A 15,302-nucleotide genomic window follows, 5' to 3' on the forward strand; every position below is an offset into this window, starting at 1 on the left:
ATATTGTTCAGTTGAAGTAACATAAACACAAACTCTGGGATTTTTTTACTTGTCTTTGTCCCCCTTTTGTTGTTTGGGGTTGCTGTGAGCCTTAAGGTGTTATATTATTCACTTGTAAATATTAGCAAAGATGGTCAAGGGCTACCTTTTTGCTTAAACAAGGTCAAAGTAAGTCTGTAAAGATCTTTGGAAGCTGTTTAGCTGGTTGGTCTATAGAAGAATTATTTTTTTCAGCAGTTTTCATGTTAATCTAGTATTTTAGGCACTATTAGTGTACATGATCTAACTGACATTGATGAGCTAGGCCATTCTGTACCAAATTACACACTGTGCTTATAATCTCTTGCATATTTAAAATCAATGTGGCAAATTGTTGCCTCTAGAAATATGAGTTTTTTAAAATCTTGTATCTATAGTCAGTATATTTGGAGCCCACATACTACTGTTGATTGTAAAATTCTGGTAGTATTTCCGGAATTAGAAATGTTAATTTTTCAATTAGCAAGTGAACAATGATCAAAATGGTATATTTTATTCACCTTATCCTTTTTATGTTGAAAGAGCTTCACTGCAGAAAGCCTGGCTTACTGTAGTCAAATCAATTTTGTTTAACCAGAATGGCAGAATGGCCATTATTTTGTTCCTGTTTACTACTTGATGTGAAGCCCACCTAAAAAGTAAGGAATGTATTTAAAGCTTTTAGATAGTTTTATAAAAGTGAACTTTTAAACTGTAACTTCACAAAAAGAATGTAAACTGTCTTTATAGGCTTGTAGAATTCTCCTATTTTAAATTTTTCTGGCTGTAGAATTCTCCTTTATTTTAAATTTTTCTGATATATTTAGTATCTAATTACTGTGAGTTTTTTTAACTTACATTGTATTTGGTCGAGAAATATGGATGCTCCAAAATTACAGTAGAAGGCATAGTAGCTCAGATATAGTAGCTATTATATGAAACTGAAGAGACTTTGAGCAATATGCTTGTAAATTTTAGGAGGTATCTAGTATTCTAACCTAATATTTAGCTTTGCTGTTGATACTAATACAGTCCATATTTGGACTGTTTTGTCTCCCAAAGAAGAAAAAAAACCCAACATTTTCATTAAAAAGCTGATCTTATTAGTATAAAAACTGTGTTTAACCCAAAACGTCTAGGTCAGACAGGATAAAAACAAAATGGGTTTTGAACAAATCGCTGCTTGTCCTCAAGCTTGATTTTAGTCATGTCAGTGTTTCCTTGAGTTGAGCAAAATCTGCTGGGACCCCTCTGAGCCCTAAAGGACTTTTCTTTAACTCCTGAAGCTCATCTTTGTTGCCTGTTCTGTTCAGCAGCCTTTCTCTGTGAGCCTTGGGCTCCCAGGTCCTTGGTGAGATGCTCTCTTCTTTTCCCTACCATACTTTGCACTTCTCTCTTCTCAGCACACTTGATCACTCCAAGACCAAAGGCCACTCTCCCACTTTCGGAGAGTTCCAGCTCTCTGACATTGCCTTTTTAAAAGAATGTAGCAAAGGCACTGAGAGACGGCAAGTAAAACTGACAGTGTCCATGAGCCTGGGAAACCTGCGTGAGCTGCTGGCACTATCTCACCCGCTCTGACTGATCCACAGCTGTTTTGTCCTTTGACTGGTTGATTCTTGTCAGACTAGGTGGTTGCTGGGTTAGGTATGTCATCATACTGTTGTTTCACATCCTCCGTCTGGAGAGTGAATTTTGACACCATTGCTTCCTTCAAGCTTTTCAGATCAGAAGGAAAAATAGTTCCCCAAAAGTAGAGTGATGTTTAGGTGTATCAGAAATATGGATAAAAATGTTAAACACATTTTGGAAAACACCTGAGCATATGCCACTTTTTTTTTTCCGTAACTTTCTCATATTGTGTCTCACAGGATGTAGTGCCATCTCTACACCCGTGACTAATTTACTAAATTTATGTCTAGTTTCTTATGTGAACAAGGTTTACTTGGTACTTCAGTGGGTACCTTTGTCTCTCTGCAATATCCTTTGGACCTTCAGAATGATTTCAACTTAAATCGATATATAGGGCAGAGGTCCAACTATAATTAAAACCCTAAAATTTTGTAAAAATAGGGAGAGGAGATACCAAGGACTGATGATTTGCAAGTTCATTCTTATTTTATTGATTTCTGCAGCTGGGCATAGCAACATGGACACAAATTGTGAAATGGATTTATAATGGAAGAGAAGAAAAAATTTCATTATTCTTCTGCTAAGAAGTCAAAAAGCAAAGGAAAGTAGTCAAAAAGCAAAGGAACACATGAATGCAGAGGTAGTCAGGCTTCAGTTGTTCCCATGTTCAAAGAACTACACATTTAAAAACGGCCGCTGGAGATCTTTCTTACCCTTAATTCCTGTTACTGTTCAGGTCACTGCGGGCGGTAGATTGTACTTTGCAGTTCAAGGGTTAAAGAAAAAAAACCAACAAACGAAATCTAGCAAGTGTGAAATATATCACAGTTTAAACACTCATGAAGATGTATGTATATAAATTTAACATAATCAATATGCATGGGATAGGATGATTACACACTTGGAATTATAGACAGCATTAAAGCTAGAAAGAACATCTAGTTTGAATCCTGAACTACTCTAGACCCCATTAACTTCTTCAAGACAAGTAAACTCCTTTATCAATTACTTCCATATATAATTCTATGTTATTGACAAGAATTTCTTTCATGTTAAAAAAATCTCATTTGTATATTTATGTTTATTCATCTGTGCTGTTTGTCCACTGCCTTTGTACTCAGACAGAGGATACTGATGAGGGAAAAAAGCAGTTTTAAAAATATTATGTGGCTCTCATGCTATGACTTTGAGGAGCCACCAGCTTCTTTTAATTTTCTACTTTTAAACATTGAAAGCATACTGACTGAGGTATCTCTCTTAATAAGGGGTTCCTTGTTATTTTTAAATTTTAGTATACAGTGCAAGTTTATATCCTAATCTTAATGTACTTCAACATTATATTTAAATGCATTTTGCTTTTTTTAAAAAAAGGAAATAGTTACAAAATTAACAAAAAAACCATTTTGCAACGACAAGGTGTTTGAAAACCTTATAGCTCTGCTAACTTGATAGGGAATATGGTGGTATTACAATCACTAAAAACATTGTTCAACAAAAATGCTGTGAAGTAATTTATCATGTTCCAGTGCTATTGAGATTGTAACGGCACCGTTTATAGATGCTGTTATTGCATCCAAGTGTATAAAAAGCCCAGTATTTCACTTATTGGGTAAAACTGTCATATTTTATCTTAGTGTATTGTTGATGACATACCATGTTATCTATGGGTTATAGTAAGCAGAAAGTTTTCTGTACTGCACTAAATAAGTTATGTAGAGTGTGACTTGGTAAAAGAGCTTTGCATTCCTGTCCATCACAAAGAATTTTACTGGTTTCTTGTAGGGAATTAGATTATTAGAGACATAGTCGGTAAAGATGTTTGGGGTCTAAAAGGTATTATAGGTGAACAGTTTATCCCAAGGAAAAGAAATCTGATAGGTTGCAAAAAATTCGTAGGTATGCCGAAGTGATGAATGTTAGCAAGTAAGACATTTCCCTTAGTACTTACTGATTGTATTATGGGGAGGCATCTTGGTGGAGAAATCTGAGGGAAGGTTTAGACGATGGCAACACTGCGCCACTGCACGACGCTGTTGCGGTAAAAATGACTCTGATAACGACTTGAAATGTCCCAAACCAGCACTTCAGGAGTTCATGTGAAATTGGTTGCCTGGAAAGCTGGCAGTTAAATTACATATGTCTGGCAGCACAGTTCAAGCAGTAAACAGTTGTCTTCAGTTTAGCAGATTTTCACATGCGTATGTGGTGTAAGCGGGATTTCAGTAGGATCAGTGATTTTCACATCAGCATTTCTTAAAAAATGGTAATGCATGATTTTTTTATGTACACTGTGATAAAAATCTCTTTGGATCTTGTTTGTTCTGAGAAAATCTTTCCAAAAACTCCAACGTTGATCAGAAAGTGACGTCAACACTGGTGAGAAAGAATGAATCTGATGAAAGCTTGGGTCTAGATGGAATTACTGGTGTAAATGTGAACAGAAAAAGCAATTTACATTCCTTTTTTCAAGTCTTGATGATTCCTGTCATGAAATTGTACTGTAGGATTGTACATCCAAGTATGACAAACAAGTAATACAATCCATATTATCACTTGACGTGAGTGATACTGCTATTTAGGGTTAAAATTAAGAAGGGTTTTGTTAAATAGTGATTTGCCCAGGGCCAGCTATCATTGACATAGGAAGGCTTATGGTTTAATACACAAGTTTTATGACCAGTCTTTGTCTTTTGTAGAGTGTTTTCAGCAAAGACTTATTCTGACAGACACAGCAAATACAATTCAGATTCAAGGAAATAATCTAATTTAGCTATATGGACCATATATTGTGCATTGTTTATACTAATGGATAATGTTAGAACATAAACATATAATATTAATCTCTTATTACTGTCTTCTCTCTCTCAACAGATCTTGATAATGTAGAAGGCATAGCAGTGGACTGGATTGGAAATAACCTTTATTGGACAAATGATGGTCACAGGAAAACGATTGCTGTAGCCAGACTGGAAAAAGCTGCTCAGAGTAGAAAAACTTTGTTGGAGGGAGACATGTCCCACCCTAGAGGAATTGTTGTTGATCCTGTCAATGGGTATGAAGTAGACTGATTTATGTTGTTTAATGCATGTCTTTATAGTATAAATACGGGATTGAATTTTGCTTAGGATGGGGTTTGTAGAGTCATGTAGTAGTCTGTAATTCTACAGTAGTCTATAATATCTGTAATTCCTGCCCTGCATTCTTGCCTGAAGCCTTCAGAAGAATGCGTATGCCTAGACACCGTTGAACCTATGTCAAGTTAATTTGAATGTGATTCACCTTTTTCTCAAACAAATTGAGTGTATCAGACCTCTATGTATTTTTAATACTAAGTGAACTTTATAATACTCTCCTTTATTTCTCTCTTTGTAAGTCTCAGTTTCTGAAGATAATTATAATCATGTCCTTGTACACATTGGTTTACAAAACTAAATGAGACAGGTACTTTTCATTACTTACTAGCATAATGAATTGTGATAGGCTGCATAATAAAAAGAACATTATATTAGTGTGGTATAGTTGTGGTTTACCTAAAAATTCACTGTTACATTTATTCAGGGAATTATCACTGGAGAATGGTGTAGGCAGGTAATTCTAGTGTGGCTGGATTGATTGCTGTTTTCCTAGTACTAGAATGTATTTACACTATCAGGTTTTCACTTTTGAGCTTGTCCTTTGAGGAATGGAAGTGACTGTTGAAAGGCTACAATTAATTAAGGTCGGATAGCAAGGATGTAAAATCAGACCACAAACCATAACCATACCTACAATTACTTTGTTAAATTTTCCAGCTCAGTAAATGCATGGCACAGGAAATAGTGTATGAAGATGTATTGTCTGAAAAGGGTTATTATATAAAACACTTTTCTAATAAAATAGCGTGCTTTTCATGATTATACTTCTCATGGAAGCTTTTCCTGAGGGATAGCATTTATTATGGCATTTTAATTATGTTTAGAAAATATTAGTCTTGATTTAACCAATGTAGAAGCATTAACTGCATTTTGAGATACAATTAAAGCACATTAATGTAAATGACTGTTTCTGTAAGCATGTTTTAGCTTACGACATGATAACTAGAGTAAGTACAGACAAAAAGTTAATGGAGAAAAGCTCAGTAATTGCTGTTGAGCAGTCATGTAAATATTTGTAAAACATATTTTGTCTTCCAATAAAATAAACACCATACTGACCTGCATCTCCGCCTGAGCTTCAGGGCATACACAGGTTTTATAATTCTGTGATTAAACCTAGTGTTGTTTGAGTCTAACATGCAGTGAAGTTTATAAGCCTCATGGATCAAAAATTGGTTGATGTTCTTAGTATGTATTTACAAAAAGATTAAAAGAACCCAAAACAACCTTCTGGTGGGTGAGTTGGAAGAGACAGAGGAGAAACAAAAAAGGTACATTTGCATATCTGTAAACCTGTGTAATGATGGTGCAATTGTTTTCTTTATCTTTTTCAGTTTCTTATATAAAACATTGATCAAATTATGCTTATATATAAAAGTGTGATTGAATAAAATTTTTGACTTGTAGATTTGGCATCATTTACACAGATTTGATAACAAAACTGTTTTTCACTTCAGTGTTTCGTTCCTTTCTAAATTCCGAATTTAAGTTCCACAACTTTATTCTTCAAAGTACAGACAGGTTAAGTGGGTTAGGATCACACAAGTTATTTCAGAAACATAAATCTGGTGAAATCAAAGGTGAGGCACATAAATACCAATTAAATCATGACAACTTTAACAAGTAGGATCCATTTAAGAACCGTTTTTCCTCTATATAATGCTCAATAATTGAAATCCTAGATTTTACTTTAAAAGTAAACGTCTGCTATCTAGTAAATGTTTTCAGCATATTGATGTCACTGTACATCATATGATCTGAAATGCTATTTAGACGCTTTATAGATTACATACAGGCTTCTATGTGTTTCTTTCCATGAACCTGTTTTTCCTTTGGGGAAAAAAAAAGTAAGAGAAAAGAGAAAAGTGGTGTTTCTTAGCATATTTGCTACCCTCTGCTTTTGTATAAGTTCAGGTTGTGTATTTTAAATTGCTGAAATCAGAGTTGTCACCAGCAAATTCTGTAATAAAATATGATAATCAGATTAATTCAATAAGGAAGAAAAAAAAAGAAACATAGGGTGTGTTCTCCAGTGTCCAGTAGAGAATGGCTCATAGAACTCATCTGAGCTAATACTTTTAGATGACTTAACTACAATGCTTGCTTAATTTTTCCAAAGTAGCATAGGTACTTATTTTTCAGAGTTGTTTTGGTTACCTATATTGCTGTGCTGTAAACCAGAAAACTATGCTAAAATTTTCAATTAATTTTATAGCTATCTATCTTTCTAAACATTTTTGTGAGGGACAGAGTGCTCATAATATTTTTTTGAGTAACTTAGCTGCTTTCATGTGGGATGTGAAGTTCGCAGAATGTCAAGGTTATCCTGTAGCTATTAAACTAGAGTGCAGTTAATTGTGTTGCAGCTTTTTTGATAGTATTAAGCATCATAACAAGCAGATTTGCATCATAAAGGCAAATTAGTCTTGGCCAAAAAAAAAAAACAACAGTAAAAGTTTGAATTTGTGACAAAGTCAATAAAATTGCTGGTTTAAAAAAAATAATCATAATTCTGGTGTGATTAAATAAGGTCTTAAACAATTCTTTCACTTCTCATGTCCGTTAGTCCGTTGGGTATTCATGTAATTCATTCCAATATGACCAAAACACCATAAGTGGCATTTCAGCAGCAACCAGTACGCAGGGAATGTAAATATAGTTGTAGAAATAGCAGTGGAAAGAAACGTGCAAAAGTCAAAATCGCTCTGGCTTGTGGATATACTGTTGCAAACTTCTGCTAAAAGTCTACAATATAATTCACATGATTAAAATGGTATCTGAATGTTCATTTTTTTAATTTCATAGCTGGATGTATTGGACAGACTGGGAAGAAGATGAAATAGATGACAGTGTGGGAAGAATTGAGAAGGCATGGATGGATGGCTACAGTCGGCAGATTTTTGTAACATCAAAGATGCTATGGCCAAATGGTTTAACTCTGGACTACCACGCCAATGTATTATACTGGTGTGACGCCTATTATGATCACATTGAAAGGATATTTTTGAATGGAACTGAGAGAAAGGTAAAAGAAAAATACTGCTGTTTTGCCACAGGCATGCTCTTTCTTTGGGTTTTATTGTGTTATATTAAAAATACTTTTCAAGCTTTTTAAAGTCTGCATAACCCTGTGGCACGTCCAGTGTCATCTCTGTTGAAACAAGCAATGTTGGCAGTTTCTTGTAGGGGACTATAGTACAGCTTAAAATTTTCATCTTTAGAAAGTGACATAAAAGTTGGTTTGTTTTTTTTTTTTTATTCTTCTCATATGACAATGAGTTACATTTTGGTTGAGCCACGAAGCTACAAAGAGCTTTTCAGTAGCAAAAAAACCTTCTTTTGGCTCTGCCAGAGAGAGGCTTTCATTTAACTTCACTGGATATCCTGCTTTCGATGAACCTCAGCGCCCCATTTGAGCGTTTGTGGGAATATGCAAAGGGGCAGCACCCAACAAGTGCAGTGAAAGATGGAGAGATTGTTTTAGTTGTTACTAATGGCTATACTAGCTAGATACAAGTCTGTATAGAAGTTCTGTGTTGTTTTGTAGAAGTAACAAGAACAGAAATGGAAAACAGTTAAAGCTTAGAGTGGAGTTTGATAATTCAGGGAAGGTTTAGCATCTGCTTCATGAAATTAGTACCCTGACAACTGAAACTTCATCGTTAATTGAGAATGGCGGGCATTAAGTCCTTCTGTGGGAGGATTTTGTCACAAAATGTACATGTCTTGTGACTTCTCATTTATCCTTCACTCATGATTCCCTCTGTATGATGGCCTCGATAGGACCAATACGCAGATCTCTACTACTGAAAGTAGTAACTGTAGACAGGGTCCTCCCTGGAACTCATCCCTGTACAAGCTCATATTGCTTTAATATTGCTTTTAAAATCCTTTCTATTGAGTGATCGGTTGTTAAGCCTGTACTAATGCTATAGTGTTGCAGTTGGTCATAATGGCTAGGTTGGCATTTACATTTAGCGCTTCTACTTTTGCTCCAAATGTGTTATGGCCCTGTAATGGAGGGGGGAGGAGGGTAAGCACATTGGCAGAAAGACGTTTTTTAATTAGAGATCCTTGTCTACCAGCGATGCTAGACTTCCTGAAAAGTTCCTGGACGGAACAGGTCTAGGAAGGTTAAATGCAGCTGCCGTGGAGAACACGTCTAGGAAGGTTAAATGCAGCTGCCGTGGGTTACACGTGGATCGCTAGTGAGAACTGCTGGTTTTGTTGGTTTTGCCTCCCACCAGAACTGGTGAATAATAAGAAGCACCTGAGTTTACAGGTTTTATTTTGAAGTGTGTCACAGAATGGTGCTGGTTTTTTCAAAAGTGTTTTTCTATAATCCTGTGATTTAAATAAACTGCATAACCATTTGAATGACATTTATGTAGCCAAAAATAACTAGAAGATACTTGCTTTTGATGCTGAATAATTTGTTCTTTATTATAGGATACTTTGGTCAAAATGTAACTGGGTCAATGGCATCTTTAATTCTGTGTCAGTATAATGAAGATTTTAGGGGGTGGGCAAGTCCTACTAAAATTCCACCAGTAGGTGGTGGATGATTGGCTGATGGATTAATTTTGATCAAAAGCAGTTCACTGAGGTGAGGAGTTCTCACCAAAAGAATTCCTAGCCCAAAGAGAAAATTCGAAGGGCAAAAGGGGATGATGTTTGTCACCTCATAGTAGTTGTATTTTAGTGGGCTTTGTCTCCTTGGTCTCTTGGGTTTGTGTCTCTAAATAGAGACAAGGTAGGGCATCTGATGAACTGCTTCCTTCTTTCTAGAGGCAAGATAGAAATACATTGTTGGGCATTAGTTCAAGCAAGGACCCCAGCCAGCAGAAGGCTGGAACTTAGTCATTCCAGACTGCAGCTGATATGATGAAGTATAAAGGCAGGGCTCCCAAAAGCAGATGACTGAGAGTTCTGCAGTTTTCTATGTCTTTTTAAAGTAAATCATTCTAATTACTGTAATGTACTTGATGGCAAGTTTAGACTCTCTTTAAAATATTCTTTTCATGCTATAGGGATTGAAAATTTTTTTAAACTGTTCCTCTTTCTCAGACAGCTCTTGTGTAGTGGTAGTTGCAGTCCTGAAACTGGAGCTATAGCAAATGACACTGTTTTAGAACATTTCTGTGGCCAATAAAATAAAGACAAGATTTGGTGTGTAATTTGTAGTTTTATGTATGAGTTAATAAACCAGAAGTAGAAGGTGCATGGAAGAAAGTTTGTCTTACTTTGGGAACAAACTGTGGCATGGTTTTTTGTTTGTTTGGTTTTTTTTAAGTTATCACAACCCAAACTAGAGAGGAAGTTCACAGAAATGAATAAGCAATCTCTCCACTTACTTCACACTTCAACAAAAATAAGCAACTCATACACACTGTTCTTTGCTTTAAAAGAAGCAGATATTTGACATACTTGGCAGATTACTCAAAGTTATGTAAACAACCATGCTTCCTTGCTAGGGAAGAAGGTAGATATTTACTGAACATAATGGTTGCATGGTTACCTACGTTCCTCTGCGTTATCTGACAGGGGACACTTAAAATGAGTTTATACGAAGTCTTGAAGTTAGATATTGATGCTGGCGCATAGAACGGCTTTACACTCTATTTGATTTTATTGCATTAAGTCATTATGTTTGGGCACAGTGCTTATCTCCGTTTTCCTATTTCCCGTTTTATGTTCTCTGCAGTGTATGCTAAGAAAAATTAATAATTATTTGAACCTTGCTAATGCTTATCTACCACTAATTAATTGCAGGTAGTCTACAATGGAAAAGATTTGAATCATCCTTTTGGACTCTCGCATCATGGAAATTATATATACTGGACAGATTATATGAATGGGTCCATTTTCCAGTTGGATCTGGTTACAAGGAATGTGACACTGTTAAGAAGTGAGAGACCACCTTTGTTTGGGCTCCAGATTTATGATCCACGTAAACAGCAAGGTATTTATAACATACGATCTCTCCAAAGGTCTGTTATAAAAGGTTATTCTCCCTTACAGTCTCCTAGTATTTTGCGGTGACTAGATGAACAACAACAGAAAAAAGAATATGACTCATGGCATGAGAAAGATGTTTCAATCCATTGATGTTGAAATTGATCATCTCCTACTTACTAGGAAGTGAATCATGGTATTATACCTGTCTGAATTTCTTCTGTGTATTTACACTGCCTTTATTGCCATTTTTCTTGTGTGTCAAAGAGATACTGTGAAGGTATAAAACAGAATAGATAATATATACACATTGGCTCATAAACATAAAACATATTATTGCATTTACCTTTTCTTAAATAAGATCAGAGATCCTGTCTGTCTTTTCCTTTTTGTAATTTTCTCCCCCATCTTGGTACATCAGCACCGCAGGACTTAATCTCCTGAAAGGACATGGTGCTGTTACACAGAATCAGAGTAAGTGGCCTTTGAGAGCAGTGGAAAAATCCATGATTGTTGTTACCTATATCAGTAGAGAAATGTGATAAAGGCCATAGGTTTGCACGCATGGAGTTCAGAAAATGCGATTGCTACTCTACAGGTAAACTTACAAATGTATTTTACTGAAGAAAACTTTGGAATCCATTTACTGCATGCAGTGTTCACATGAGCTGTTGAATGTTTGCTCTCTTTAATGGAAACAGTTCTGGTTAATGTCTGCTACCAAACATGAAACTGGACAGCAGGAATTAGTATAAATAGAATACCGTTTAAAAGATGACCGTATTAAATATTAATGTCTACAGATCTCATTAATCTCTATAGATCATAATTTTTGACATGTAGAAGTGGAACATTTCCAGTTCAACAGTTCCTATAGAAAAACAGAGACACGAAAGGTGTTGGCAGTTCTGCTACATTTGATTCTGTACATGAACCAAAAAAGTAACAAAATGTAAATTTCACCATTTATCCAAATGCTACTTAGTACAGATAGAACGTTAAAATGTGTTGGTTAAAACCGGGTTTTTTTGGTTTGTGTTTTTTTTTTTTTTTAAGTTTGCAGGACCTATTATGAGTACTTTGTCCCTGAGCATAAAGCCCAATTTTATTTTCACAGTACCATCACCTTCAGATCTGGATGTGGGTACGGTGTCTTGTTCATGTCTATTCTTAGCACTTGGAAGATTTGACTGTATCTCTGTCATTTGTAGTCAATGAATGGCTTAGAGAGCAACTGATAGAACTAGTGCAGGGTGGATAAAATCAAAACATTAGAAAAAGCGTTTAGCACTCAGATACACGGGAAATATTTAGCCTTTGTATTTGTTATAGGCATATATCTATATGCCAAATGTGTATATATACATTTCTGTGTGTGTATACAAAAATGATACATGTATATATGACAAGTATAGTGAATATTTTCCCTATATATACTGGCTAAATATTTTGCATAGGTTTATTTCAGAGGTTTTATATACCATACATACTACATAGGGTTTTTTTATTGTTTTTCTTCTGTCTAGTCTTACCGTTTTTTTTTCTGTTCAGCAAAAAAACAACTGGTGATTTACCAAGGGAAGAAGCAGTTTAGTTTTCAAAATGGTGCTAAAATATAAAATGGGAAGTGCATATGTGTATAGGCAAAATACTTGGCATGTAATAACTGCATGTATAGGGTTGTTTAATTTTATGTTTCATTTTAAAATTTACTGTATTTGAAGACTTAGATATGTAGTTAATATTCTTTGGAGAAGACAAAGACTTCTCTATCTAAAAGTACGTCTTCCAGTTTGTTTTTCCTTGGGAAAACCACTTTTTACAATGTCTCACTTAACCATCTGAGGCCCTACTGAAAAGCTTAGTGATTTTCTTTACAGCAGGTTAATATGAAGTTTTCCCTTTCCTGCTGAATTATATTTTTAGATGTCCAGATAGGCTTTCTTAGGGAAAGCCATTGAGATTAATACTTGATTAGAGTGCTGAGGTCCAGCCAGCCAACTGGTAATTGGTTTTATGAGTATGGAGGCAATGCTGAAAGTTTCTCCTTTCTGATATTATAACATCTAAATTTTCAATACCTAAACCAAACTGTAGTATGTCAAGGTCATTGTAACAGTGCGCCTCTTATCACAGATGCTTTTCAGGGACTCTCACTTCCAAAGTCATGTAAATACATAGTGTGTTTGGAGTTTTTTGTTGGGTTTGACCTTTTTTTTTTGAGGCAAAATCTGCCCCCAAATCTACCCTCACGTTGGCCAAATTTCAGAATACTTGAGCTGTGTCTGCTAAGAGAGAGGATGTTGTGATTGCTTTAAATACTTAGTACTTCTGCTGCTTTATTCAGTACTCAGAAAGTTGTTTTATTTTTAGAAAAAATGGAAATTTAAAAATGAATGCAATTGCTATTAGCTTCTAAATAAGCTAACACCAGAGACAGAAGACTAAAATATTATCTCTTAGACATTTTTAGCTGAATGAGCTTAAATCTTGAGAAGGAGAATTTGGCTTATTAATGCATTCTTTGTTTGAAATTGCAATTGGAATTTTGTAAGTGAACTGCAGCCTTTAGGATCTTCCCTTTTTATCATGCTCAGTGAAGTAGATCTTGCATTGTTCCTAAAGGAGCACAAGCATTTATTTTAAAGAAAGCGAAGCTAATTTTTTCTTTTTTCTTTTTTTTTTTTTTGGGGGGGTCAGTGAAGTATCTTGCATTGTTCCTAAAGGAGCACAAGCATTTATTTTAAAGAAAGCGAAGCTAATTTTTTCTCTTTTCTTTTTTTTTTTTTTGGGGGGGGGGTGTGCTTCTTCTATATTTGCATCTGATATTTTAAGGTTACTGTTTTGATGCTGTTGTTATTGTCACTGTCTGCACAACCAGAAACCATGAGAATTTATTTTGGCGTAGTTGAACTGAGACTGGCATTTTTATTAGGAGACCTTTTACAGGATACTTGACTGTGCCAATCCTGCTTTGCTTAGTACTATGGGTAGCGACATTAAGCTTCTTTTGGTATCTCCTTAAGAAGAGGTGCTTTTCACTGTCTTTGTATCTCAAGAGGCATGATCCTTTTGCAGAGGAATGTTGGTTTTTTTTCTTGCTTTCAGAGATTAGAATTCATCTTACTTTCTTAGGTGTAGTCTTTGGGTCTGTATGTGTCAGGAATACCTTAAAAAATGGGGAGGTGGTGGGAAGCATAGTAATCATAGGAGTTGGATTTACAGTCAGCATATGAAATTGCCAAGGCCTGCGGGTATTTCCACTGCTCTGAAAGGGGAGATTGCTATTCATATATAAGTAATTCTTGTGTAAGTCCATTTACAGCAGTTAAAATAACGTCTTTTGAAATCAGTTGATATTTTAACTCCTCAGATTGCAAAGAAGAGCTGCTTGAGCCCCAGGCTGCTGCTCTTCATCTGTGTAGTATGATCCTAAAAGTAGGCTTACACAACTTTAGCAGTACGTGAGGTTAGGTTTATGGGAAGGTACAAACATAAATGAATACTCATGAAAACATAGAAGTACAATAATTTCTAAGCAGCAATAAATACTTCACAGTATCTTTTAAATGAGACGATTAAACAAATGCATACGGTTTCCATAATTTTTTTTTTTTAAGAATGATGACTGAGAAGCAACTACCTTGTTGTTATAGCTCTGGCCTAATTTTTAGCAAATTAAAATGGAATGAGCCTAATTCAATCATCTGCAAGTGGCAGGGCAGCACCTGTTTTAAAAGCTAGCAAAAATATGAAAACTATATTAATAGCTTTGAAAGTAGTTCTAAAATTTTGGGAATATTTTAAGAACACCCATATAAAATAGCTGTTCTGAACAGCAGTCAAGGAAATTTGATTTCATAAATACTTGGTAGCTAAATAAGTTCCACAGCTTACTCACTAAAGAGACTTAACCTTTTTGTTATACTGCATTTCAGGAGACATTTTAGCCTAGGAGTGTCTTCAGCAAGACTGACGGGACTGAAGGTCTCTTTGCACCTTCAGGTTCAAGGCTTCCTTAAAGCTCCCTTTATAAACCAATTTATCTAGGATCTTGTTGCTTTAACTCTTGGTACTTGGTATTTTCCTTGTTTTCATCCTCTCTTTTATCACTTACTTAGCAAGTAACCTACTCTACTGTAGGTTGTCATCCCAATTATGAGGTTTAGTAGGAACGTTTCATCTTCAAGACAGACCAGTTGGCGTTGATCTAGTGTTTTACTTTTGATTTTATTTATTTTAGGCTTGCATTGGGCTTCAGAATCATCATGGGTTTTCAAAGTGTTTTCTATATTATTAAATAGTCTTTTATTCTATAGCCTATCCTTTTTTTAGTGATCTGAAAAAAACTCATGTATTCTTTAATTAAATAATTGCAAATCTCCTTGACTTGTGCTTTATAATTTTGGATTCACTGTTGAAGACTGTATTGTGGTTTGTTTGTTTTGGCAGCTTCTGATTTCTTAAATCTTTATTTTAACTGGCATTCTTTGATTTGAATAATCATAGAATCATAGAATAGTTTGGGTTGGAAAGGACCTCTAAAGGTCATCTGGTCCAACC

The 15,302-nt window shown here is 35.2% G+C and overlaps 1 protein-coding gene across 1 annotated transcript in view; it reads left to right on the top strand.

Annotated features, from left to right (window-relative positions):
- The window catches only part of LRP1B (LDL receptor related protein 1B), a 676,318-nt gene that overhangs the window by 364,054 nt on the left and 296,962 nt on the right, over window positions 1-15,302 (top strand). The window contains exons 14-16 of the mRNA XM_019472156.1: window positions 4,522-4,702; window positions 7,590-7,809; window positions 10,557-10,746. Of these exons, the coding sequence (XP_019327701.1) occupies window positions 4,522-4,702; window positions 7,590-7,809; window positions 10,557-10,746 (591 nt within the window). The remainder of the gene's footprint in view (window positions 1-4,521; window positions 4,703-7,589; window positions 7,810-10,556; window positions 10,747-15,302) is intronic.

This window comes from Aptenodytes forsteri, unplaced genomic scaffold, assembly GCF_000699145.1.
Source record: "Aptenodytes forsteri isolate BGI_AS27 unplaced genomic scaffold, ASM69914v1 Scaffold11, whole genome shotgun sequence".
Classification (NCBI taxonomy): Eukaryota; Metazoa; Chordata; class Aves; order Sphenisciformes; family Spheniscidae; genus Aptenodytes; species Aptenodytes forsteri.